This window comes from Candoia aspera, chromosome 4, assembly GCF_035149785.1.
Source record: "Candoia aspera isolate rCanAsp1 chromosome 4, rCanAsp1.hap2, whole genome shotgun sequence".
Taxonomy (NCBI): Eukaryota; Metazoa; Chordata; class Lepidosauria; order Squamata; family Boidae; genus Candoia; species Candoia aspera.
In genome coordinates this window covers 79,415,183-79,441,634 of record NC_086156.1, presented here as the reverse complement: position 1 = coordinate 79,441,634, position 26,452 = coordinate 79,415,183, and the positions used below count along the sequence as shown (strand labels likewise).

Here is a 26,452-nt window from a genome sequence, read left to right as displayed (position 1 = left end):
CCCACCTCAACTCTCTGAGCCGTCCCAAAAGGATACCATGGTCGATGGTATCAAAAGCCGCTGGGAGGTCAAGGAGAGCAAGGATGGATGTGCTGCCTCCATCCCGCTCCCTCCAGAGATCATCCATAAGTGCGACCAATGCAGTTTCTGTCCCACATCCTGGCCTGAAACCTGACTGAAAGGGGTCCAGATAATCTGTTTCATCCAGAGTCCTCTGGATTTGCAATGCCACAACCTTCTCAACCACCTTCCCCAAAAAAGGGAGGTGGGAGGCTGGACAAAAATTGTCCAGCACAGTTGGGTCCAGCGATGGCTTCTTGAGGAGGGGGTGCACCAGCACCTCCTTAAAGGCAGCCGGGAACACCCCCTCACTCAAGGATGTATTTACCATTGCTTGGACCCAACCACATGTCACCTCCCGGGCTGCCTTCACCAGCCAGGAGGGGCATGGATCTAAATGACAGGTGGTGGCATTCACAATCTGGAGGATCCTGTCCACTTCCTCGGGTCCAACAGGATCAAACTGCTCCCAGATAACAAGGCTAAAACGTTCCCTCGGCATCTCCTCAGACCCTGCTTCACGCATGAAGTCCAACTTGGAACGGATCTAAGTGATTTTATCCTGCAGTTGCTCAGAAAACTCTTTTGCACGGCCCTGTAGGTGGGTCACTGGGCCCACCTTCCTCAAAAGGGTATGTGTGATCTTAAACAGGGCTGTCAGATGGCAATCTGTGGATGCAATGAGAGCAGAGAAATACTGCTGTTTCGCTGTTCTTACCGCCACAAGGTAGGCCTTAATAGCGGCTCTAGCTTGTGTTCAGTCAGATTCAGTCAGGTTTGGTCTTTGTCTTCCTCCAGCACTGCTCTAGACGTCTCTTAAGCCTCTTCAAAACCCTCAACTCCTTCATGAACCATGGGGAGTGTTGGGTTGGATGAGGCAAGAGAGGCCGCACAGGCGCAATCCTGTCCAAGGCCACCTCCCTATTCCAGGCAGCAGCCAGGGCCTCTGCTGGACTGTGCAGCAGATCCTCAGGTACAACTCCCAGATCCCTCTGAAACCTCACTGGGTCCATTAGTCACCAGGGGTGGACCAACCAAATGGGTCCTGCCTCCCTACAGAGGGGGGCAGCATAGGAGAATCTCAAGGCCACCAGGGCATGATCTGACCATGAAAATGGGGATAGATGTGGCTCTCCCCTCAGATTACATTGCCACTGCTCCGACAAGAAAACCAAGTCCAGAGTGAGACCACTGTCTCGAGTCAGGTCCCAGATAATCTGGGACAGGCCCATGGCTGCTATGGTAGCCATGAACTCCCAAGCTGCCTCCGAGGCATGCCCCAGGGAAGGCAGATTGAAATCCCCCAGAACCATAAGTCTGGGGAACTCCACCGCCAACCCTGAGACAACCTCCAGCAGCTCAGGCAGGGAGGTTGCTATCCAGCAGGGAGGCTGGTACAGTAGCAGCACTCCCAACTGTTCTTGGGAACCCAACTTGAAGAACAGGGTCTCACACCTGGCCACTTGTGGAGCAGGGCCCCTGAAGGCCACCAGAGACTCTCGGATGACAACAGCCACCCCTCCTCCCCTACCCTGGTATCTTGGCTGGTGCCACACCTGGAACCCAGCTGGGCACATTTCCAAAAGGGCTACCCCCCCTTCTAGGCCCAGCCAGGTCTCGGTGATACATGCCAGGTCTGCCCCCTCCTCTATAATCAAATCACATATGAGGGGGGCCTTGCTGTTAACTGACCTGGCATTAAGGAGCTGCAGCCGGAGACCAGGGCCCTCAAGGATCTGCTGTCCAGGGCCTGGGTCGGAACCCAGACGGCTGGAACACACCACCGGTAGCAACCACCGGGGGCGTCTTCCCTGAAGATGGCTCACCCTCCAGTTCCCGTCATAATGTCCCCGACTCATCACCACCTCAATGGTACACCCCGCCCCATAGCCCCCAGAATTTCCAGTTCCAGCTGCCTCCACTCCCAGACCTCCGGAAAACCTGGATGGAAATAAGGGTCTCCTCCTCCACTCACACATCTCCAAAACTCAATCAACTACCGGGCAGTGGCCGGCCCCACAGTGCACCAGCACACGCTCTTGGCACTGCGGGAGCCTAGCCAATGCTCCCCATACTATCCCTGTGCCCCCCCTCAGCCTCTCTCACTGGTCGATGGGGAGGCACCCATCCATTCCTACCCCCCCGTCTCTCACACAGGGGGTAAGCACTCTCACACACAACCACACAACTCTGGACTCCCCCTCGTGTCTCTCACACTCGGAGGGGAGTACCACACACACACTGGAGGGACCCTCTTAGCTGCCTGCCATCTCTGGGCAGGTTGGGAGATGACCCACACCCACACTCTGGACTACTTCCCACCTGTCACCACTGGGGCCTACACCCCAATGCCCGTCATGCTTGTTAAACCACCTTGGACACTGGAAACCGCTGACCAAGTCCCCCTCAATCCCCCTTCCCCGTCTTCCCTGTCTAAGGTACTTCAGTAAGGGGCCTGGGACTGTAAAGGCTCACCGCCTCCCCACCAAGATCTTTGTCCAGGGAGGCTCTGGCACCAGCATCTAAACTCTAAGAAGCTCTTCACCCCCTGTCATCAACCGCACCACCAGGGCCCCTACTAATGCCCTCAGTCTAAAGTCGGTCAAAATTGGCCCACTCCACTGTGCCGAGATCCACCGCACTGGGATCCACCGCTCTGGGATCTGCTGCTCTGCCAGGACCTGGCTGCCCCACCAAGGGCTCGTCACTCTGCCGGCCCACCACTCCACCAGCCTCGCTGCCAGGGCCCAAGGCCAAGAGAAAACACCAGGCCCACTGCTCCTTGCCGCAAAGCCACCGTGACCCCAAGCCTCCTCCACTGTATTGGAGTCCACTGAGCCTCGCCGAGCCACCGGGAACCAGGGAAATGCCCAGGCCACACCTCCACACCGTCGGGGCTGTTGCGTCACCTGGTTCCAGCCTGTCCAGTCTGTCACACCGCCTGGTTCCAGCCCAAGTCACAGGGTCTATCACCAGAACTGCCAGACCTACTGGGACCTCCCGAAGCATGCTGCCACTCACTGCTCCATCCAGGAACGGCGGCCCAAAGTATTCAAACATTCAGGCTGGGAGACTGCAGATACCAGGGCTGGAAAACTACTCTCCCCAACCTCAACCCAATCAATAGTAGGGCAGGGGGCTGACAATCAAGCCCAAAAGAAGCCCCAAAACTCGGCAGAGCTGGGAAACCCAGAGCGGCAGCAGTCAGCATCTGCTCCCGGCTGCCATCTTGGATCTTATCGTATTAGCCAAAACACCGGCTAATTCAGCATTCTTATATTTAGTTTTTCATTTTGTGCATGCTCACAGAGATCTTTGCTATGATTTCACTTAAGAAAGATTCTGGTGCTGACTCTTGCTTCCCAAAATCAAACCCTAGAAATTTGAAGTGTTTGTTTTTGAGATACTTTTCCTCCAGTTCTTTGCACGCAAAAATTCCTAAACAATGTTTACAAAATGTTGTGACTTTTTAGAAATCAGAGCATCTTTGAAGTAGCAGATGAGATTTTACAGAAAAAATAAGCCCATAATTTTGCAGACACATTTTAAATAAACCAGAATTTCTCCTATGGCACTGTCTATAGAGTCATTTTTTTTAAAAATGGAGACTGATTAAACAAGGAGACCATCTTGCAATGCAATCTCTGTGAAATAATAAACAGATTAGCTAGAACAGCAAATCTTAATGGAGAACAGCAGGCAGGAACAAATTGCTTATAGTCCTTTATTTGTTAATTTGATAATGCAGAGAAATTTCTCTGATGGAAGCCCTCTCAGTACATGGAAAGGGTGTGGTAGAGATAAGAGTTCCTTTAGAAACCATGGCAAGGTAATAGTTACTCATGTTTGGACTTCTAGCCTGCCTTTTCTCTGAAAGCTCAGTGAGAATTAATACAAAAACCAACCAGAATACTTAAACATCATACGGGGAGACCCATGGGATGTAGAGAAATTTTCCTTTCCTGGGCAGTTTCATTGAAGGGTGACACAGGTCACTCATAGGGGACTGGTTGGTTTTGCTTCATGTTACTTTGAAATCTGCTCAGAAACTTTTTTATATAGATGCTCAGAGTCACTTTTATGTGAGATGGACAGCTATATACATATGATTGATCAATCAATCAATCAATCTGAACTTTGGATAGCATACTTTTGCCAAAGTGGGGTCCAAAACCTGGGGGTTTTTTTTGGCCTGGTCAGAAGCAGAATAACAAAGTTTCTTGGGAAGAAGTTTTATTGGAGAGATCAAGGCTGCTTTAGGGCTATCTGTATTCTTACCTCTATACTCCATAATGCTCTCTTGAATTGTGAAGTGCAAAGTCAGTTATAATTAAAAATTGTTCTTCCATGAGAAGACATTGCCAGCACAATTCTACAGAGCTAAACCTGATGTTACATGAGTGAACCTTTGCTCATTCAGTGGGAATGTCCTTTCCTCTAGTTATCTTTGTAGTGTTTTCCATCTCTCAAGCAGATTTGGGCTGTAGAGGTAAGAGGCAATTTAATTGTCCTGCAACATCCCTAACACTGGTCAAAGGATACTGTAGAATACAATACATGATATTGTATGTGTAGCCTCTAATGCTAGTGTAATACAGTTACAAGCAGAGAGTCAAGCAGAGAGGGCATGCTGCGGACCCCGTCAACAAAGGAATTTCATCTAGCAGAGTCCAGGAGGCGGGCCTTCTCTGCAGTGGCGCCCGCCCTTTGGAATATCTTGCCCCTGGAGGTGAGGCAGGTGCCTTCGCTCCCAGACTTCCGGAAGAATTTTAAAACCTGGTTCTGCTGCCTTGCTTGGGATGGGAAGGGCAATAGCTCTTCCTGGGGGTGGTTGGTGCCATAGTGCCCTCCCCACTGAATGAGAGCTTTTCGCCACAAGGGTTGTATATTTATCTATTTATAACGATAGTTTGCATTGTAAATTAGGTTTTATGGTTTTAATTTGTTTATTGTGTTGTAAACTGCCCAGAGTCCCCCTTTGGAGGAGATGGGCGGTGACAGAAATTTGAAATATAAATAAATAAATAGTTGTAATTGCATATAAATAGCAAACAAAGTTAAACAAGAGCTAGGCCAGCCCCTTCATGATGCAGGGCATTGAGACAAAGTATCTCGTGAAAAGGACAAATAGGACCAGCTGTTCTGGAGGGTGGGTATGCTAACATCTGGACCCCTTGAATTTTACTTGCAGTAGCAGGAGTGACAAGAAGTTAGTAGTTTCCAAACAACCCCAAATGCTAAGTCCCCACCCTACAGGACCAACAGTTTCTGGTTGTGTTATTGAAAGGCTTAGGTCTGGTCATTTCTGAAAAGGTCCCAGTGAGATGGAAAAATGAAAGACCATTTTCATTATAGCTGCTTGCTATAATATCAATACAGGATTAAGAATTATCTTTGTTTTCCTTTGCTCTGGATTCTTTTCCTTGTTGGTGTTTTTATAGATTGTATTTGGATGGCAGGGACTGTCTTTTGTTTACTTCTAAGCAGCAGCCCTGAGTGCTTTTTTGGCTAAAGATCAGGTTGTTCATGCTTCAGATAAATCAACAACTTCAACATATATTCCCTTTTGTTAGGAACTTGTAATCTAAATAGGGCACAAGTCTTATGAAACACCTGGGAATGGCAGGAAAGGGAAATGACACAATATATAGAAAATAGGCTTTATCTAATGCTTAAGCATCATGTTTTCTTAACATGAAGAAGAAGCAAACATATAATTGTGTACTATTGCTATCATCTCAGCAGATGGCAACATCTTGGCTGATTTTGTCTGGGTCAGCTGAATTTGTACTTGGATGGAAATCCACCAGGGTGTTGCAGGGATATAACCTAGACTGGGAAGTCAGGTAGAAAAACACTGTGGAAGAAGGCAATGGCAAACCATTTCTATATCTTTGCCAATAAAACTGCATGATCTGTCCATGCAACCACCAGGAGTCTAACTCAACTTGAGGGTATATTTATTTACACAAGACTAAAAACATTCTTTGTTGGAGATACTGAATGATGTGGCAATGCCCCTGAATGGAACAAGGTGCTAATATTATTTAGATATTATATTACCAAGTAAATTGCTAAGAACTGTGATGCTAGAATATATCTATATTAGAATTTTTACTCTAAGGATGCATTTGAACATATTGCTGTAAGGGAAGTTACAATTTTGCTGCTTAATAAACAAACATATTACTCCCCACTATTAAGCTTCTTCAGGGATAAAATTGTTCAATGCAGTAGAGCTCAAATGGAGAAAAACCACCTGTGGTGACATTTATTGACTAGTATTATATGAGAGCAGATCCCAGCTTTCTTCTCTATCTTTTCAGTCCAGATTCACTTCAGATTTTCAGTCGTTTAAAAATGTTGGCTTTTTATTTTTTAAAAAAATTAGCTGAAGACTGCACGTTATATTAATTTATGTATTTATGATGTATTTTTATAATTTGCCTTTTAGGAAAACTCAGTTTTGTTACATAAGCCCATAGGTTACAAACCTGAAACATTTTTAAATAGCCCTCTAAAATACTTTGGTTAATTGTTGCTGGGCTGGTTCACACAACATGTTCAGCATAATGCATTTGATTTGATGTTGGCTTAATGTCATCCATAAATGTATTTAAGGCTAAGGCAGAGTGACTGTCGTCTTCATTTTCATGCTGGCTGCAGAAGATGGAAAGTCCCACTTGTGGAAGGATGAACATGAAGGCTACTAGCTAGTCACTCAGTGAGTTAATTAAAAAAGAAAACAAGGAAGAAGTGAGTTTATTTTGTTGAAACCAAGTTACAGAAATGATTCCTCATAGAGAAAAGTGAACAATGCTCTGAAAGATGTTGGGGGATATATTTCTTTAGGTATCTTGTGAGACTTGGTCTCTCCAAATTGGCTTATTTGATACCTCCCCTGTTCTGAGGTTGCTACTTAATTTTAAAATATGACTTCCAGTAAAGGGGAAAGCAGAAAGAGATCCTTTGCTCATCTACAACCTGCAGTGTTCCCATGCTAACTGCATAAGTCTTTTTCCCACTTCGCAGCTAGCACAGAAACAGGCAGCCTGAAGAAAAGGAGCAGAGTGATTAACTTCTGCCAACATGCTGCTGGGTATATGTACTAGTTAGGGAGGAGAGAGGTCCATTCTGTCCTTACTATTGCAGAGGAATACAGAGATAGTCTTGAAGGAATTATGGGGCAGCTGTAACAAAAACATCAGCATAGTCTGGAAAGACAGGAAAGGATGAGGAAGAAACTGAAGATTGGCCTTATATACCTCTTGTGGGTATAAAGGGAGGGGAAGAAATTCTGTCAGGCTTTCAAGATTCTTTTGTTAAAGCCTATCCAATAAAGTAGAGTCCTAGTATTTTTTGTGGTGACTATTTCCTGACCTGGTCTACTTCAAAGGGTTGACATCAACCATGGAAACCATGCAGGCTAATGAAGGAAGGAGTGCTCCAGGCCTCCTCCACTTAGCTTTTTACTCACTCTCCTGGAATTCCATTCCACTTATATTACCAGGAGATTTGTTAAATGGAAGGTTGGAATAATTTCTTATAAAGTTACTTACAAAAATAGAAAACAGTAACAAAACAATGCATATTTTAATTTGTTCAAAAGCACTCTTCCTGAATTATGTGGGAAGATGGATGGTTGAGTCAGCACTTGTTCCTCTTCTATGTACCAGTCACATAATTTGTGAAGCTGGGAAGAAGCCAAATGTAGTATGTGGGTGAAGAACCAAGAGTAGCTTTAACAATGTGTCTTTGCTCAGTCTGCACTGATCAGCATTTTTTTTTAAAAAAAGATTGCTCACTATCCTTGTGTCTTCCATGGCTTCAGAATAAACACAGCTAGATATTCTTTATTTTACTGATGTATTAGTTAACAAAGCAAGCATGCCAATTCAAGATCTTTTAACAAGTCATTGTTAATTGATTTAAAGGAGGATCTTTTTACAGCCATTCATAGATACTTTAAAAGTATTTGTTCATCAGGAAGCACGTTGAAGAGACTCTAGTGAGCCATTAGCAGAAGCTGGAGGATCAGGAATGGGTTTAAAGCTCTGTAGGATCCATAGCTGGTTAGTTGTTCATAGAAACAGAAGCCAAATATCTTGACAACTGAATTTTCCTTTTGTTTTGGCAACTGAGCAGCACCTTCCACCACACTGAGGACAACAGTTTAGCATAAAGGAGTGCAATAACACATATTGCAATTTAGCAGCCACGCCAGCAGGCATCCTGTGAGCAAAGCAACACTATATACACCCAGTGCCTGCTGAAATTCATGACCAGTAGGCTGTTCCAAATAGCACTGCCCTGATTTCTTAATTTTTGTTGTTTTTATACTACCATAATCATAGAAGTCTGAGTGGTGTACAAAAACATATTAATACAGTAATACAATCAATTAAAATAAACCTAAAGAAATGGAGAAACATATAACATTTTTGTATCATTTTCTAACTATTTAAGAAATAGTATTCTACCTTCACTTGCTTCCAAAAGGTCAACAGGGTGGAGCAAGTCTTACTTCCATGGGATGGCTGTTCCACAACATGTGGGTCATGACAGAAAAACTGGTAGTGGGGGATTATAAATAGTTTTTCCTAAGAAGTTCATACCAGGCTGACTTCCAGGGAAGAAATGACAGACTGAAGACAGCTCTGTGTTTTGTGGAGCTGACAATTGAGGCTAAGAACAAGGAGCCGACAAGTAGATTGGCTCCTTCAACTCTCTCTGGTGAAAGAGAGGACGTGAGATTGCTCCTCATGCTTCTCATGAGGAGACTGCAAGACAGTGGTCTCCAGAGGGTGGGAAAACTAGGAGACAAGGGAATTTGCCATTCTTGCTCCAGCCACAGCCAGAGCCTTCAAAGGACTGCACTTCCTTTGCTAACCACTTTAGGAAATTGCCTATTAACTGCTTTAAATAAGTTAAACACCTTCAAAATGACAAGGCTGGAAACACGGGGTGAGTGCCTTCAATCCTTAATATAAGAAAATGAAACTGCATCTTTATAAGCTTTAAGAATTCAAAATAAACAGCAAAAAGCAAGACACATTTTGGCTACAGAAAGTTGTAAATGGATTAAGGACTCAGAAAAAGTTGGAATATTTGATTTTGAATATTAAGACTTTGAAATTAATTTTAAAGAATAAATGCATTTTTGTGGGAAAGAAAAAATATTTTCAATATTGGAGACATAACAAGATAAGCAGGTTATAATGGCGTTCAGATATACTGTTGAGGAATGGCAATGGGACTTTGAATCAACATTGTCAGATATGTTGTGTGTTTTCATGAACACCCTGTTCCCGGAAGAAGCTGTTACATCAGATGTTGTTACAGAAAATGATCTGGAAAAAAATTCATCTGACATGATTATGTTAAACAAAGTAAACAAGAATTTATCACTGGATATATAAAAAAAAATTGGATGAGACTCTAAAAATTAAAATAAAAATGCCAATTCAAGAGAGTAATTGGAATAATTTCTTACTGTTGGACTTACGAAAGAGGCTTGTTAAAGTTTTTAAGAAATTCAAGACAAGGGATAATGATAATTTGAATGGATTAAAGAGCAAGATTATTTTATGTAAAAAGAAGGAATATAAAGTTGGCTTATTTGATCAAGGTTAAAGTGGGATATGTTGTTACTTTGTGGGGTTCTCTCTGGACTTGCTGACATCTGGACTGGAAAAGACGTGTTATTGGATCTGCTTACAGTTAAGAGTTGAGATATGGAATGATAAATTTTATATTAGTTAACTAATGTAATTATTTTAGGTCTCTGGACTTTTTGCTTACACCTGGGTTAGAAAAGACGTTTATTGAATTTGCCTATAGTTAAGAGTTATGGGATGAAGAGTTTTATATTTGTCAACTAAGAAGAGGTGAAAAGAGAGTGAAATTGTTTATACTTGTAATGATGAGGGTAGGAAGTTGCTTTCTTACTTGCTTTTCATTTCTATTTTCTCTTTCTTTTGCTTCCTTGCATCTTTTATTCTATTTTTATTTTTATTTTTAGTTTGTATTATTTTTTATTACTGTACTTAACACTCTTAATAAAAATATTATTAAAAAAATAAGTTCATATCAGAATGGCCAACTGGTTAGAACAGTCTCTAACCAGGAGACTGTGAGTTCTATCCTGCCTTAGGCATGAAAGCCAGCTGGGTGACCTTGGGCCAATCACTTTCTCTCAGCCCAGCTCACCTCACAGGGTTGTAGTAGGGGAAAAGTGGAGGAGGAAGGAGTATTAGGTATGTTCGCCGCCTTGAGTTATTTATAAAAATAATAAAGGCAGGATAAAAATTAAATAAATAAAATAAAAATTCTAGTTGAAGGAGGTAATCCTGAAGGCATCTTGATGCCATGTATGCAATGCATTCGGAGAAAAGAACAAGGCCTTCAATAGCTGGCATCATTGGTACTTCGGCATTTTTTCAGAAGGTCAAAAGACCAGGGAGAAACAGCCAAGGAGTTGCTCCTCGGTCCTTCCATCCTTGCTGAGACAACCATTGTGCCCTGTTTAATGCTGTTTCTCAACCTTGGGAGCTTGAAGATGTGTGGACTTCAACTCCCAGAATTCCCCAGCCAACTTGAGTCCAACATATTTCAGACTGAGTCAGCTCTACCTTAGACTGGTGTAAGGTAGAGCTGACTCAGTCTGAAATACGTTGGACTCAAGTTGGTTTTCTCCTGAGCACCTGAAGAGATTCTTCCTTTTCCTTTAGATTCCTGATAATGACTCACTCAGCCTGCTAAGACATGAGCTATGGGTTGGCAAACCACCATGGCTGCATTTACATAGCATGCTAAACCAAAAACAAGCTACGTTATGGCTTTGCTCATGGGTGAACACACTGACTTGGCCAGTAAAACCCTGGCCAATTGGCAGGGCAATGCCATCCTTCAAGCATCACAGGCATGACGTTTTGCCAGTCCTTGTGGTACTGTGTATTTGTTTGAGCACATTATTTACATACACATATATCTGGTACCTCTCAAGCTCCAGTTTTCAGTTATGGACATGCATTTAAAATAAATATGCAGGCAGAAAGAAAGAAAAGAGAAGGGGGGAAATAGAAAAGAAAACATACGTTCCCTATAGTAGAGATAATGTTGTTTTACTGCTCCAGGCTGACTGCTTTAAGAATAGCAAATGAAACAGATTTTTTTTCTTGCTGCCATTTTGACAACACACACAAGAGAGGGGAAGGGAAGGAAATACACCTCTATGTACACAGAGTGAAAATATTTTCTAATGAAGTCAGGGCACTGGGACTGCCGACACAGCCCTTTGACAGACCTGGACAATGCATGACTGTTACCTAATTATTTTTTCTGCCCCCCCAATGGCATTATTATAGGGCTCTCAGAGTAGCAACACTAAAAGGAGAACGACAAAACAGCCTTTGGTCACTTTGTAGTTTTTTCTGAAAAGAGTGACCAGAATTAAAAATAGTCAAAATGATGAACTTGAACACTGAAATCTTGAGGCTCACTTTCTTTCCTTTCTTTTTCCTAAAAATATTTCTTGTTCAAGAAATTTGTAGATTTGTTTTTAAAATCACGTTAGAATTGTATTGTTTGCTTATGATTCTAGTAATGGATTTTTAATAGCCTTTTATTTTGCTATTTTATTGTAAACTGTTGTGACGGTTACTGTAAACTGAACACTGGGAAGATGGTGATGATAATAGGAACAGTAAGTTATCAAAACTCCATCTTAAATGCATGAGATCCAATTTTTCTATAAGAATACATAGAAAGAAATCATGTTGGTATACACCAGTTTTATTTTGCGTAGTGTATTCTGCTTATCAATATCAACTTTACAATACATCTGGAGTGTGGGAACCAGGAAAGATGAAATCAGGGCATGGAAATTGCAGCTGAATCTGTGGACAAGACAGGAACAAGAGTATTATTGCAGTCTTTCAAGCAGACATTACAGAGTCAAATTTTGGGTGTTTTCACTTTAAAAGTACTGTGATCCTGTTGGCTTGAACTGATATTTAAATGGTTTTAAAGGCTTAATTGTTTTAAATGGTATTTAAAAGATCTGATTTGTATTTCTACCATTATCAGCTTTGTACTTCGTATATACTTTAACATTGTTTGATAGCATGTGTACAGTTATGAATTTGGTGTTAACTGTTTTTAATATATACATTTTATCACATCCTTCATTGTAAAACAGTCCCAGAATTCATTCTATATAACAAATCAGTCAAAATTTAATAAAAATGCAAAACAGTGTAAAAATTCAATATACTAAACTACTATTATAATTCTTTATTTTAATCTTTTATAGAGCTGGAGAGGGCAGTTGCCACAACAAATAATATTACATAAATACAAGACTAGTTGTTTTTTTTCAAAAAGTACTCTTTTGGATCAGACCAAGCTCCATCTAGCTTGGCATTCTGATTTCAAAGCAGTCAAGCACTTCCACAATTGAGTTTTGCGAGACCTCAGGTTCATGTCCAGATCTGACTGATATTATGGTCCTCTATCAAATTATTTCTAAATTAGTTCTGGTTTATTATTATTATATTCCAACTCTTTAATATATAACTCAAGGCAGCAAACATATCTAATACTCCTGCCTCTTATTTTCCCCACAATAAGAACCTTGTGAAGTGGGTTGGACTGAGCGAGTGTGACTGGCTCAAAGTCACCGAGCCGGCTTTCATGTCTAAAGGAGGCCTTACACTCACAGTCTCCTGGTTTCTAGGCCAGGACCTTAACCACTACCCCAAACTGGCTCTAATAAATCAAAATGATTTATTAGGAATTATACAGCTCTGGTTTATTGGGAGTGGCTCTATATTTTGTATTTTTCTTTAAAAAAATCAATTAAATATAAAAAATGAATTGTACTAATGTTGGTATTTTCCTTTGAATTATTGTAGCAATATGTTTGAACTTCCTCTTTGTATCATGAGCAATTCATTTCCCCACTGATAGAAAGTCATGCCTCATGCTGTTTCTTAGTCTCAAGCTAGACATTATTTCCATTCCATGTAGATTGAACATTCCATGTAGATTGAGTTTCTACAACTTTTTTCTTTCTATATACATTGATTAGAATTTATATCCCCCTCCATTTATCCACTACAGCAGCATGGTCACTGCTATTGGAAAAAAACAGTGCAAAGCATTGCAAAATCACCAACATGCTAGCATTTTATCTTCATAACTTACAGGGTATTTTGAAGGCAGCTAAGCATTGAAGAGGAACTAAAGAGCCTCTTGAGGGTGAAAGAGGAGTGTGCAAAAGCTGGCTTGAAACTCACCATTAAAAAAACAAAGTTTGTGACATCTGGTCCCATCACTTCCTGGCAAATAGAATGGGAAGAAATGGAAGCAGTGACAGATTTTATTTTCTTGGGCTCCAAGATCACCGCAGATGGTGACTGCAGCCATGAAATTAAAAGACGCTTGCTCCTTGGGAGGAAAGCTATGGCAAACCTAGACAGCATATTATACAGCAGAGACATCACCTTGCCGACAAAGGTCCATATAATCAAAGCTATGGTTTTCCCAGTAGTAATGTATGGCTGTGAGAATTGGACCATAAGGAAGGCTGAGTACCAAAGAATGATGCTTTCAAACTGTGGTGCTGGAGAAGAATCTTAAGAGTCCCTTGGACTGCAAGGAGATCAAATCAGTCAATCCTACAGGAAATCAACCCTGACTGTTCATAGGAAGGACAAATACTGAAGCTGAAGCTCAAATACTTTGGCTACCTAATGCAAAGAGAGGACTCACTGGAAAAGACCCTGATGCTGGGAAAGACTGAAGGCAAAAGGAGAAGGGGACCTCAGAGGATGAGATGGTTAGAGAGCATCACCCATGCAATGAACATGAATTTGAGTAAACTCTGGGAGACAGTGGAAGACAGGAAGGCCTGGCTGTGGTCCATGGGGTCACGAAGAGTCAGACATGACTTACCTAACAACAACAAAGCATTGATAGCAAGGCAATGTAAGGGCTCAGCTGGTGAGGTAGGAATCAGCAATTCTCAAAGTAGAGATGGCCATTAACCAAACATTTATGAACCACCCAACGCTTCCTGCTAAGCCTCTGTTAAGTCTGATGAACAGACTTACAGTACTCTCTCATACTGCCATCAGTACAGGAGAAGAGCCATTACCTAGGCTTCAAGAATTAACACAATGCCTACAGACCCCTTAACAATTCTGCTAATTCTAGACCAAGTTGCCAATGCCTTGCTCCAGAATTAGAAGTAAGTGGTGACAGAGATGAACCAGGTAGTCCAGCATATGGGACACAATTTACCATAGCCAATGGTTCCCATTCCAGTCCTGGCCCTGCGGTTAGAGCAGCCACTGGCCTCTAACACTGAGTACTCATCTCCTTGACTGGCAAACACAAGAGAAATCCAAGCTTCCTTTAAAGTTAACTATAAATCCTCTTGAGATCAGATAACTTCCCCACTGACCAAACCCACACAAGATTTATAATTAGCCTAATGAGTAAAGAAGTGTAGAACAGCCCAGATAGAGACAATTATGTGAATTTTGTGGCATGCCTGAGAGCTAACTTCAAGGATTGTATTGAGCAAATTTAAATCCATCTAGTCTCAGGTGCTTCTTTCTCTTCCTTCTTCTGATCATGGACATAGAGAGGATATTCTTCCTCTTCTTCCATTACTATTTCTTCTGCTGCTTTTAGACTCATCCTTCCTGAATAAATGCAGCAGAAAGAGGGTATTGTCTTTTCTACTACTACTGTTCCTCTTCAAGTGGGGCTGTTTGTCTTTCAGTTTCTCTCTGTCCTCTTCCACCTTAAAGTTGGAACTCTTGCAGGTGCAGAAATGTGATTGCACAGCCAGCCAGGTGGGTTAGGCTTTGAGGATATTGCAGATGGAACTGTTAAAGGAGATGTGGGACATGCACATTACTGGCAGCCTCCCAAGAATTTTCAGTGTCTGGATAGCCCTTCTAATCAAACAAATACTGCAGTCTGCCTGCCTGCACCATGAATCTGAAATACATTCCCCTGGAATTGTTCCTTCCCACCACCAACCTGTGGAGGAATGTTTGGACAGAAGGATCCAAGGGGACCAGGAAGGAACTGTGGAAAACTGAGTGTATTTTTAGTGTGCTGGAATTTTGCAGGTGAAATGCTGCAAGATTTCTGCAAGGTGAACTTGTAAGTGGGACTGGCAAAATCTTGCCATGTGCAGAATGGGGATTGGTTAAATTATTGGAGGATAAGAAATATTCTAGTATCCACAATAATGCATCTGTCTGCTTGTTCTGTGAAGTAAGAATATTAAAGACATGAACATTAACAAAAGGTGCCTACCTGCCCTGGCACTGTGTGAACTTCTGTAAATATTGTAATTTGTAACTATTCCAAATTCTTGTGGTAAGTTTGGAATGCAAAAGGATATTCCACACTTTTGAGAAGCAAGTGTTGGTGCTAAAAAGTTTCACCAATAGCCAAAAGCTCTTTGCTAAAAAAAAATAAAAAAAATCCTTCAGCTAGCAGGAGTTGCCTGAAAATTGTCCTCAAACTCTGGGCCTAATTCTAGAAGCTCCCAAAGTGAATCAGAAGCATCAGCTGTACAATGAAGAGGCAGGTGGGATCTGAATGACAGCAGGTGGGTTGAAAAGTAAATACTTGTTTTGATAAAATGAAAGTTTGTTTGGTGAATGCCACTTAAATGGAATCCCCTTCTTGGTAAGATGAATAGTGTAGCAACATTTAGGAATAACTATGGTTAAAAAAAAGGCAAACCTCCTCCCAACCCACCAACATTTGTACACCTCTGATAGCAAGTGGAGTGAAAGGTATCCCAGGACAAAATGGGTTCTATCTCAGCTGGATCTATTTGAATTCCTTTCAAAAAAATACAATTGTCCAAACAATTCAACACAAGGCAGGTCAAGGACATATTTCTCTAGCTTAGTTTACAGATTGCAGTCACAAAGTTGTTGAAGAACAGCTCAGACTTGATCACTGTGGAGGGCAGAATCCTCAAAGTAATTCAGTGCATCATCTAGATAGACAATAAGACTGTCCAAAACATCATGGAAAATATCATTCATAAATCTCAGCAAGACTACAGATGGTCCTCGCTTAACAACCACTCATTCAATGACTGTTCAAACCTACAACAGCACTGAACAAGTGGTACTTATGACCAGTCCTCATACTTACAACAATTGCAGTGTCCCCATGGTCATGTGATCACAATCTGGGTACTTGGAGACCAGATTGCAGTTATGATGTCACAGCATTCCACAGTCACGTGATCACAATTTGTGATCTTCACTGCTGGCTTCTGACAAGCAAAGTCAATGGGTGTCCTGTTTCAGGTTTCAAACTCATGCACAGTTGCTAGGTGAAAATAACAGTTTACTCAAGGCTGAGTAGATAACGGCAGACAAAGAAAGAAATGTAAATCAAAACAGAGCCTCTGGGAAAGAAAGCTTCCCTGAGTGGTTTTGCTTTCAGTAGGAACATGCAGAAGGGAAGTCAAATCCAGTCCTAAGTTCAGAGAGCCAAGTCATGTTTGTCAGCCAGTCCGAAGGTCAGGGTTTAGGAATCATGAGCAGAATCGCATGCCAGAGCATGAGATCAGACAGTGGTTTCCAATGGAGAAACATGGGTGAGGGCTGCCTTTTAAATCAGGCTGCAGCTAGCTATCTTTAATTAAGCGAGATACTCCCTTGCTTGGCAAGGAGCCTCACTGAGTATCTTCACTGTGCTCTCTGCTCTACTGGCTGAGTCCAAGGGCTTGGAGGCTGTATGTCATCATCTGACTGCTCCAGCTGTTCTGATGGTGCCTGTGTTTGATCAGCCTCAGATGATTCCTGGCTTAGTGTCTCCTGAGGCTGACATTCCACTGGTTCAGCTGGAGCAGCTTCTTCAGAGTCAGAGTCGGAGTCCTGGGCCATGGAAAAGGGGAAGCTGGCAGGAGGTCACAAATGGCAACCATGTGACATCACACTTAATGGCACGGGATTCTCTTAACAATGGCAACCAGAAGTGCCAGAACTGCCGTCACTAAGCAGCATGGTCATGTGACATTGTGCTTTATGACTGCATCATTTAGTGACAGAAATTCCAGTCCTAATTACTGACTTTAAGTGAGGACTACCTATAATGGGCTGTGACTCATTCCAAAAGGTATTACTGTATTTTCAAACTTCCAATTATGAGAATCAAAGGCAATTAATGGAATCATGGAGATCAGATTGTAAGTGTCTCTGAGATTGAATTCTGTAAAAATATGTGTTTTTTTGCAACTGTTCCAAGCATTCAGAATAGAGGGGAAGAAGGAAATTGTCCCTAGTGGATACAGAAGCCAATAAGCATGGACTACACGTACAGTAGGGAGCCATTCTACTTGACCGAAAAGATTGGGGTATTCTATCAAGTCCCACATAGCCGATAAGACCAAGGAAGCAAGAACTATTCAGATTTCTGTAAGGTACCTTTCAGGCTAGTCTGGGGTAAAGTCAGAATCTTGAAAACTGTAACAGTCAATTCCCAGCCAGTTATAGTGTGTTTTCATTAATAAATACCTTTAGGGAAGCTATCTTGGTATACGACATTGGGTCCTGCTGTTTTGTGGGAATCAGGACTCTACAATTATAATGGAATGGCCAGACCACAAACCAATGAGGGGTGGAGACAAAATCTATGCTTCCTCCTTCCTAAACCCATCAGTATAATCTGCATATTTGACAGGCAAGGTAGGAGGAGTATGTGCTGAAGAGTGTTGAGTGATAGGGGTTTGAGGACTGGCAGGTTGTGATTTCATCCTGGCCATCAATATTCTCAACCCTAACACAGAGGAATCAATGAAGTTATCATACTTCCAGAATCTGCTAAGGACTGCAGTTGTAATTTCTGTGGTAGTCCGGGTCTGTAAAACAATAGGAATGACTGAACAGCAATTCATAGCTCTGCATGGCTGAGCTCCACTTAATTTATGGTTGCCTATGATCACCTCATTTTCTGACAAGCCAGATTTGGAGCATTTAGGACATCTAGTTGCAAAATGCCTCCCTTCCCCATGCACGAGGCTTAGTTGATGTTTTGGGCGGGAGTGCTGTTAACAGTGAACATGCAACATAGTCAGGTTTTCTAGAATATAGACACAGTCCTGCTTGCAAAGCCCTTTTTTGACAGATGATGTTGCTCTGCTAGCTGCCAACTCTACGGGTTCAGCATCCAAAGACTCAGGTATGTGTGGAGGGGATTAAAGAGAATAGTGGCATGTTCCTTTTCTATCCATTCTCTGTCATAATTCCTTGAGTCTTTCATCACTGCCCAAGCAGACCTGGAGTTATATTTTTATAGTCTCTGGGGTACCTTGACAAATGAGTTTGTCCCATGTTTCATTTGATAGCCCCTCGTTGAATTGGTCAATTAATCCTTTTTTATTCCAGCCCACATTCTGAGCTAACAGCTGAAACTCCACAGTATACATCTGAATCAAGTGCTTACCCTGTTGTAGGTGGCAGATTTCATGATTGCTAGTCACTTGCTTGACTGGATTCTTGATGTTAGCTATCAGGCATTATAAAAACAGTTGTCCAAGCCTAGGCTCTTCTGAATCAGAAGGCAAGAGGAGGAATTGCCCATTTTACAACTCCCTCCAGTCAGTAGGCTACTTATAAACCTTATATGGGTTTAGGCAGTCACCTGGTCTTAAATGTAGTTTATATTAAATGAAGAAGGCACAAGTTTGCTTGTTTCCCATCATATTTGTTAGGCAAGGAGGTTGGTACACAGTGTTGCAGCTTCTGATGTCTTGTGCTGGAGCTGGTATGTTATTCACATGTGTTGTTATTGTCATTATTTCAAGCCTACCCCTTAAAATGGATTTTGGATTGTCTCAGATGAACTCAGATTGGACTCACAGTGCCTGTATATTTATGGAAGGGCTTTGAATCTTAGTCTGACACTACTTAACAAAGGATTTTTGTGAAGGAGATGCTTGCAAATTCCAGGTTGATCTTGGCTGATGTTCATTTCCTGGATTAATGGATCAGAACTTTGTTGTCTACTCATTGCCATGTTTTCTAACACAGCTCTAGCTTGAAAATATGTATCAAAAGATATTTTAATCATAACAATTTTGAGAAAAATGAGATTTAAAAATATTCATTTAACTGTGAAATGTTCATGCTTTTTAAAATTGCAAATTAATGAAGGATGAAACAAATTCCACAAAAATATATTTAAAATGCCTATTTGAATAAAAAAGCATATTTAGACATTTATATTTTAAAAACAGGAAGAATCTTGTGGTAACTTAATAATAAATAATTTTACTGTTTATAAGCAGCCTTCCCCACTATGCTACTCTCCATAGCTACCATCTGTGGATGATGGGAATTGCAGTCAAATACATTTGAATGACACTAAATTGAAGATGGCTGATTATGGAAAACAGATGACTGAAGTGTTATCATGGCTACCTTTCTGGAAAATACCTTAAATACGGAGATTTCTGTGGGGATTATTTTAACCTGCAGGCTCAATAGTAATGCAGAAATGGGACAGAGCAGAAATATGGGTGAAGATATGCAAAAATAACATGGACTATGAAAAGACAAAATTCAGAGGCTGAATGTCCCTTAAATAAAACTTTTTTTTGTTGCTATTGGCTCAGAGTGCTGTAGCTTTGGTTCTTTTGTGTACACAGTGTTGCTTTATATGAGTCCTTACAGAGGATCATAAGCCCAGGACTCACAAGCTAAATTTTGACAATGGAAAAATGACAAATGTGGGGCAGGGGAACTTGTATACTTGGAACTGACCTGGCGCAGGAGCACAGATCTTCATAGCTGCTGCTTATCTGAGCTTTAGAGAGTCACATTCGAATTAAGCCTAAGTGCAGCATCTGCAATTCCAGTCAAGGAAGTGTTTGTTATGTCTAGAAGACTTCAAATATACTTTCAAGCTCCTCTTGGCAACAAAGGCTGTGAGCCATCTTCTTTGGTCACTGTTGTAGGGCAGAGGCTTCCAAGCCCAGTTCTATTTTAGATAAGATTTATTTATTTATTAAATTTATATTACCACCCATCTCCCCCAGTGGAGGACTCTGGACAGTTTACAATAAAAACAGTAATAAAAACATCTAAGCTTCAATCACACTTTAAAAACATAAATAAGATAAAAATATAAATATAAATATAAAATCCAAGAGGAGATGGAATCCCAATCAATAGGGGGTACTATGGCACCAACCACCCCCAGGTGGAGCTATTACCGCCCCCCCCCCATCCCATGCAAGGTGGCAGAACCAGGTCTTCAGTTTCTTCCAGAAGGCTGGGAGCGAGGAACCTGTCTCAACTCTGGGGGCATGATATTCCAAAGGGTGGGTGCCGCTGCAGAGAAGGCCCGCCTCCTGGACCCTGCCAGATGTAATTCCTTTGTTGATAGGGTCCATAGCATGCCCTCCCTGCCTGACCAGGTGGGGCGGGTCGATGTCATGGGGATGAGACGGTCCCTCAGGTAGCCTGGTCCCATGCCATGTAGGGCTTTAAAGGTGATAACCAACACTTTGAATTGGACCCGGAAGCAAACTGGGACCCAATGCAGCTTGCGTAACAGTGGTGTCACATGGGCTGATTTTACAGCACCAATATTCTGGTGGTCAAGTCAGAAGTTAAAATGCACCCATCTTTGGCTCTTCTGCAGCATTTTTTGCTTCAGGAACAAGCCCTATGTTTCTGCTACAAAACTGCTAAAATAACACCTTTTGGAAACTATCATAGGAATTTCAGCAACTCTTTAAACTGTGTTTTGCTAGGCAGAGAGAAAAGCCAGAAATCTTAACTCACATGTGGGAGTTGCACAAGGAAGTAAGAGCAACCTGATCAGAAGATATTAATTCTATCATTATAATTCAGCTTCTTTTAGTGTGTTGCCCTCAAGTATGGTATAAACTCTGTACAGTACAGACAAGGAATTCCACTGGCTGATTTGGGTTATTCAAAGATCATGTGTAAACGGATGGCCTCACTCATATAGTATGCTCAATCTTTATCCTGTTTCTTTGGCTTAGAGTTGCATGAATGCAATTATTTTTTAAACCATGGTTTATGGCTTAGTGCCTTGTGAATCCATCAAAGGGAATTTATTCAATACAGTATATGCTGGCTAACTATAGCTTAGCATGTGTATCCACTGTGGATTATAGCTACTATCCAACTTTGGAATGGTTTTTCTTATTGGAAGAAGACAGTGGTTTTAGAGTTGCAGAACACTTAACAGTCTAGTCTACAGGCCCCTGTTTCTGCTATTCAAATCCAGAGCAGAAAAGGTACTTTGAAGGGGACATAAGAGCACTTTGAGCACCTAGTGGTGCCTCCTTAAAGAAGCTGCAGCTTTCCTGGGCTCACACAGTAGATGTGCAATGCCGGGAAATGCATTCCTGAGTTACAAAAGTGAAGACAAGATGCTGTAGAGTTGTGGTATCCGTCACCACCTCCTTTTTTAAAGGCATATTTTGCTGGGGCCACTTGAATCCAGGAAAAAGTGTGCCTTCTTTAAGGAGGTGCTGGACACACACAGATTTTATAAATTTCTTTGGAAGTGGGGTGGGGAAGAGAAAAAAAAGGTTTGCAGTCAAAATGAAAATACAGAGGCAGTAACTACAAGGATAAGGTAAGAGAAAAAAGCATGAGAACTGAATTAAAGATACAGAATTCTTCACGAGCTAGATGCTTTGGAAGGCCAACAAGCTTGGAATAAAGGTAACAGCCGTTCTATAGAGTTTGCCCCCAGCACAATGCTTTTGAAAGTGTGCTTTCCATGGCTAATATACTTTGACACACCTCTCCTCTATGAAAGTGATGAAAGCCTTAGACTTGATGGCTTTTTCCAATGGCAAAGCCATCAAGTCCAGAGTTTTCACAACAAATGGATTGTATAAATTATTTAGTTAAACATTAAGGCAGAATATTGGGAGGAAACTGGAATGTAAAATCTGGGACAGAACAAGCAACAGGTCACACAGAAAGAGGGGCGGGTTCTTTGAAAGAAAGAGGCACCTTCTCCTCTGACTCTGTATTGTTGCTTTGTTGACCCCTCCAGGCCATTTTGTCTTCTCCTCACCCCTCCCACCCTATTTACATGCTTACCTGGTTCAGCAAAAATGGAACTCTCAGAATGAGCACCATACAAAACAGGCCAGCAAAAGATTCGGAAACAAATTTATAGAAAATGCAAAGAACTGACAGATGTGTTCAAAATGTTGAAAAAGCACAGATGGTCTTGCACCAGGGGGATTCTATACATTCATAATTTCCCATCTTTGGAATAGCATGGTAAAATAAATGAATGTGTTGATCTATCATGAATCCTTTAAGCTTGAATCAGAGGATCAGACCTGGTGACTGTTGTTTCCTATTGGGAACATGTGAACTAGTAACATCCCCACGCCAGTGCACAGTTCAGCCCCAGTTACGCACGTGTGAGAATGAAACCTAAAGCCTTGGCAAGCTTTTTCTGCTCTTCCTCCCCCCCCCCCTTTTAAAAATAACTTTTGAAAACATCACAGTCTCGGGTAAGATGTACAATTCAGTTCAGAGGCCAAAGGATTTACCGCGCCTCTTTTTATTTCGGCAAGATAGATGCCGGCCTCGCTTCATCACAAAGCAGTTATCATAAAAGCCGCGCGCTTAAACCTATTTAATCTCACCTCTCACCTTCCCACCCCCCCGCACCGGCTGGCCGTACACGCCCCCTCCCCCAGCCTCCAGCAGGAGGCGGAGCCGCAGCGCATCCTCGCTCTCCCCGCGGAAGCGGCTGCTCTTCTCGCGCCAAGTCTGGCGGTAGATCTGCTGCAAGCAGGAGGGGTAGCCCCGTCGGCGGGGGGGCTAGGCTGAGAGCGCCCCCTTCGCTCCGCTTCCCCAGTTGAGTCTTCCCTCCTCTGTTGCCGAAGGACGCTGAGGGGTAGCCAGGGCAGCAACGGCGGAGCGCAGCGCCGCCTCCTTTCTCTTCCTCTCTCCTCCCTCCCGCCTTTCCTCTTCCTCGCCTGGGTCTGCGGAGATGAGCCGCGCTGGAGACCGACGCCCACCTCGGCAAAGCTGGTGGGAGAGGAGGCGCTGGGGTGCCGGGCTTCCCTGAAGTGCCGTGAGGATTCTGCCCGCCGGCGTCCGTCTGGAGTGAGTGGAGCGGCCGTCCCCTCGGCCAAGCGCTCCCGCCCCCCTCCTCTGGATGCTGCCGCTGCTGCTGGTCCACGGCTGCCCCCCCTGCGAGGGCGCGGGAGGCGGGGAGCGCGCATGGCGGCGGCGCAACAGCGGCGGCGGCGGCGGGGCTCGAGGGGGCGGCCCAGACAGCGTCCGAGGTTGCCGGGGCTGCGGGCGGTACGCTGGCGGCGGGCAGCCCCGTTGCGGCGGGCGCTGTGGCTCCTGGCCTTGGGAGCCTCGCTGGGTTTGCTGCTGGCGTGGTCGTCCAATCGGCTCCTGCACTGGCTGGAATTCCCGTCTCACACGACGGTGCGCACGGAGTGGAGCCGTCAGCTGGCCTTCCCGGCCGTCACATTGTGTAACAATAATCCGCTGCGCTTCCCGCGCCTCTCCAAAGGCGACCTGTACTACGCCGGCAACTGGCTCGGCCTCCTTTTGCCCAACCGGACGGCGCGGCCGCTGCTGGCCGAGCTCCTGCGCGCCGAGCCCGAGCGCCTGCGTTGGTTCGCCAAGTTGGCCGACTTCCGGCTCTTCTTGCCACCGCGCCACTTCGGTGGCATCAGCGAAGAGTTCGTCGACCGCCTCGGCCACCGCCTCGACGACATGCTCCTCTCCTGCAAGTTCCGAGGCGAAATGTGCGGCCCGCACAACTTCTCCGCCGTGAGTAGAGGAAAGGAGGGGTGAGCCGAGTGGGGTGGCTCCGTGGGGGCGGCGTCGTGGGAAAATCTGCGGAGCGGCCCGTCAGGCCGAAATCCCTGTTGTAGTTCCCTGTCGCTGCCCGCGCGGAGCCCCAGTAGTGGTGGGAAGCGGCTGTACCTCTTTCGCCTAGGACTTGCGTGAGCAGAGCCGCTTCTGTGGATAGGGTGCAAGTGCCTGTTGAACGTCTAAAATCGTGAACTTGGAAGTGTTAATATTTGATTAGTATCTCTTTGAACAGCTTAAGCAGGGACGTCCCTTCATTTGATCCCCTAGATGTCTGAGCTACGGTGGGCTGAGAGAGTAGCCCAAAATCACTCAGCTAATTCCCATAGCTGGGATGAGCTTAAACCAGGGCCTCCCCCGTGCTGCTTTTGACATTTTAACCACTAGTGGAACCAGCTTTCTTTTCATTCATTTATTTATTTTTGAACTGAAACAAAGTCAACAGGTTTATATGTGCCTTCCACCTGTGGGAAATAAGGCTGTACCTGTTGAATTTCTGCATGTTCTATAGTTAATCAAAAATGGCTTATGTAGGGAGAAGTTTGACACCGAAGTTTGACATCTAGGCTATGCACTAGATGTATTCTTGCAATGAAGAAGGAAATATTTTTCCCCCCTTGTAATTTTTTTTTTGGTGTTTTAAACAGCTGTGTGAAAAGCAGTTGTTTATTGGGCAAAGCTTTTCGGTTTCTCTGATTCCATATCATGAAAAGTAATCCTGCTGAATTTCATTCACTTCTGTTCAGAGGGGATACAAATGCAGTTTTTCACATAGTGAAATGGAATACAGTGGAAAGTAGAGACACCCTAGTCTTAACCTATTTTTGAACAAATTCATGGGGTGCAGAGATTTAAGAGGCATGTGTCCTGTTTTGTGCAGCTAGGGAGATTGTGGAGCTGAGGAGACATCTGGCAAAGGAACAGGGTTTGTGAAGTGAAAACCATTTGGAAATGTATTGAAGGGAACTTTTATTTTTCCTGGCCCTTCAGATTCCAAGGAGGAATAGTGATGTTTTCCTTCCTTCCTTTAATTTCTCTGGAGCTGATTGGAATGTGTAAAGAAGCAAGATTGATTTCTGTTTCTCTCTATATGGAGAATAGTTGACATTTTATAAACAAAATTGTATTTATGAGAAGGAAGCTGTATAGATTTGCATTATGACAAAGGAAAGGAGCCAAGGGGTAGAAGATAACTTCTCAGGATAGATTAGTGGCTGGCACAAATGCTTTCCTTAACAAGATACTGGAGGGAAATTTGAAACCAATTTCAGAATCTTGTTTGTGCTCTCTATAAATGAATCTGTATGGATGCCTTCTGGGTTCTGACCCCAAGCAGTTTGGAAGCATTATGTTACAAGTAAGGTCGCTTGACAACAATAAAAATAACACGTATAATGTAGTATTTTCTGGATAATCAAGATGTTGTTGTTGTTTATTCGTTTAGTCGCTTCCGACTCTTCGTGACTTCATGGACCAGCCCACGCCAGAGCTTCCTGTCGGTCGTCAACACCCCCAGCTCCCCCAGGGACGAGTCCGTCACCTCTAGAATATCATCCATCCACCTTGCCCTTGGTCGGCCCCTCTTCCTTTTGCCCTCCACTCTCCCTAGCATCAGCATCTTCTCCAGGGTGTCCTGTCTTCTCATGATGCGGCCAAAGTATTTCAGTTTTGCCTTTAATATCATTCCCTCAAGTGAGCAGTCTGGCTTTATTTCCTGGAGTATGGACTGGTTAGATCTTCTTGCAGTCCAAGGCACTCTCAGAATTTTCCTCCAACACCACAGTTCCAAAGCATCGATCTTCCTTCTCTCAGCCTTCCTTATGGTCCAGCTCTCGCAGCCATATGTTACTACAGGGAACACCATTGCTTTAACTATGCGGGCCTTTGTTGTCAGTGTGATGTCTCTGCTCTTAACTATTTTATCGAGATTTGTCATTGCTCTTCTCCCAAGGATTAAGCGTCTTCTGATTTCCTGACTGCAGTCAGCATCTGCAGTAATCTTTGCACCTAGGAATACAAAGTCTTTCACTGCTTCTGCATTTTCTCCCTCTATTTGCCAGTTATTAATCAAGCTGGTTGCCATAATCTTGGTTTTTTTGAGGTTTAGCTGCAAGCCAGCTTTTGCACTTTCTTCTTTCACCTTCATCATAAGGCTCCTCAGTTCCTCTTCACTTTCAGCCATCAAAGTGGTATCATCTGCATATCTGAGATTGTTAATGTTTCTTCCAGAGATTTTAACTCCAGCCTTGGATTCCTCAAGCCCAGCTTGTCGCATGATGTGTTCTGCATACAAGTTGAATAGGTAGGGTGAGAGTATACAGCCCTGCTGTACTCCTTTCCCAATCTTAAACCAGTCCGTTGTTCCGTGGTCTGTTCTTACTGTTGCTACTTGGTCGTTATACAGATTCTTCAGGAGGCAGACAAGATGACTTGGTATCCCCATACCACTAAGAACTTGTCACAATTTGTTATGGTCCACACAGTCAAAGGCTTTAGAATAG

At 43.3% G+C, this 26,452-nt stretch overlaps 1 protein-coding gene across 2 annotated transcripts in view; it reads left to right on the top strand.

The window, feature by feature from the left end:
- Positions 1–22,874: 22,874 nt before the first annotated feature.
- Positions 22,875–26,452, top strand: part of LOC134495350 (acid-sensing ion channel 2-like) — a 149,692-nt gene continuing 146,114 nt past the window's right edge. Inside the window, exon 1 of one of the 2 annotated variants that reach the window (XR_010067804.1) lies at positions 22,875–23,909. Coding sequence is in view for 1 of the 2 variants with exons in the window: in XM_063300722.1 (XP_063156792.1) it covers positions 23,343–23,909 (567 nt within the window). In the remaining variant the exon portion in view is untranslated. The remainder of the gene's footprint in view (positions 23,910–26,452) is intronic. The other variant, XM_063300722.1, reaches the window with a different exon arrangement.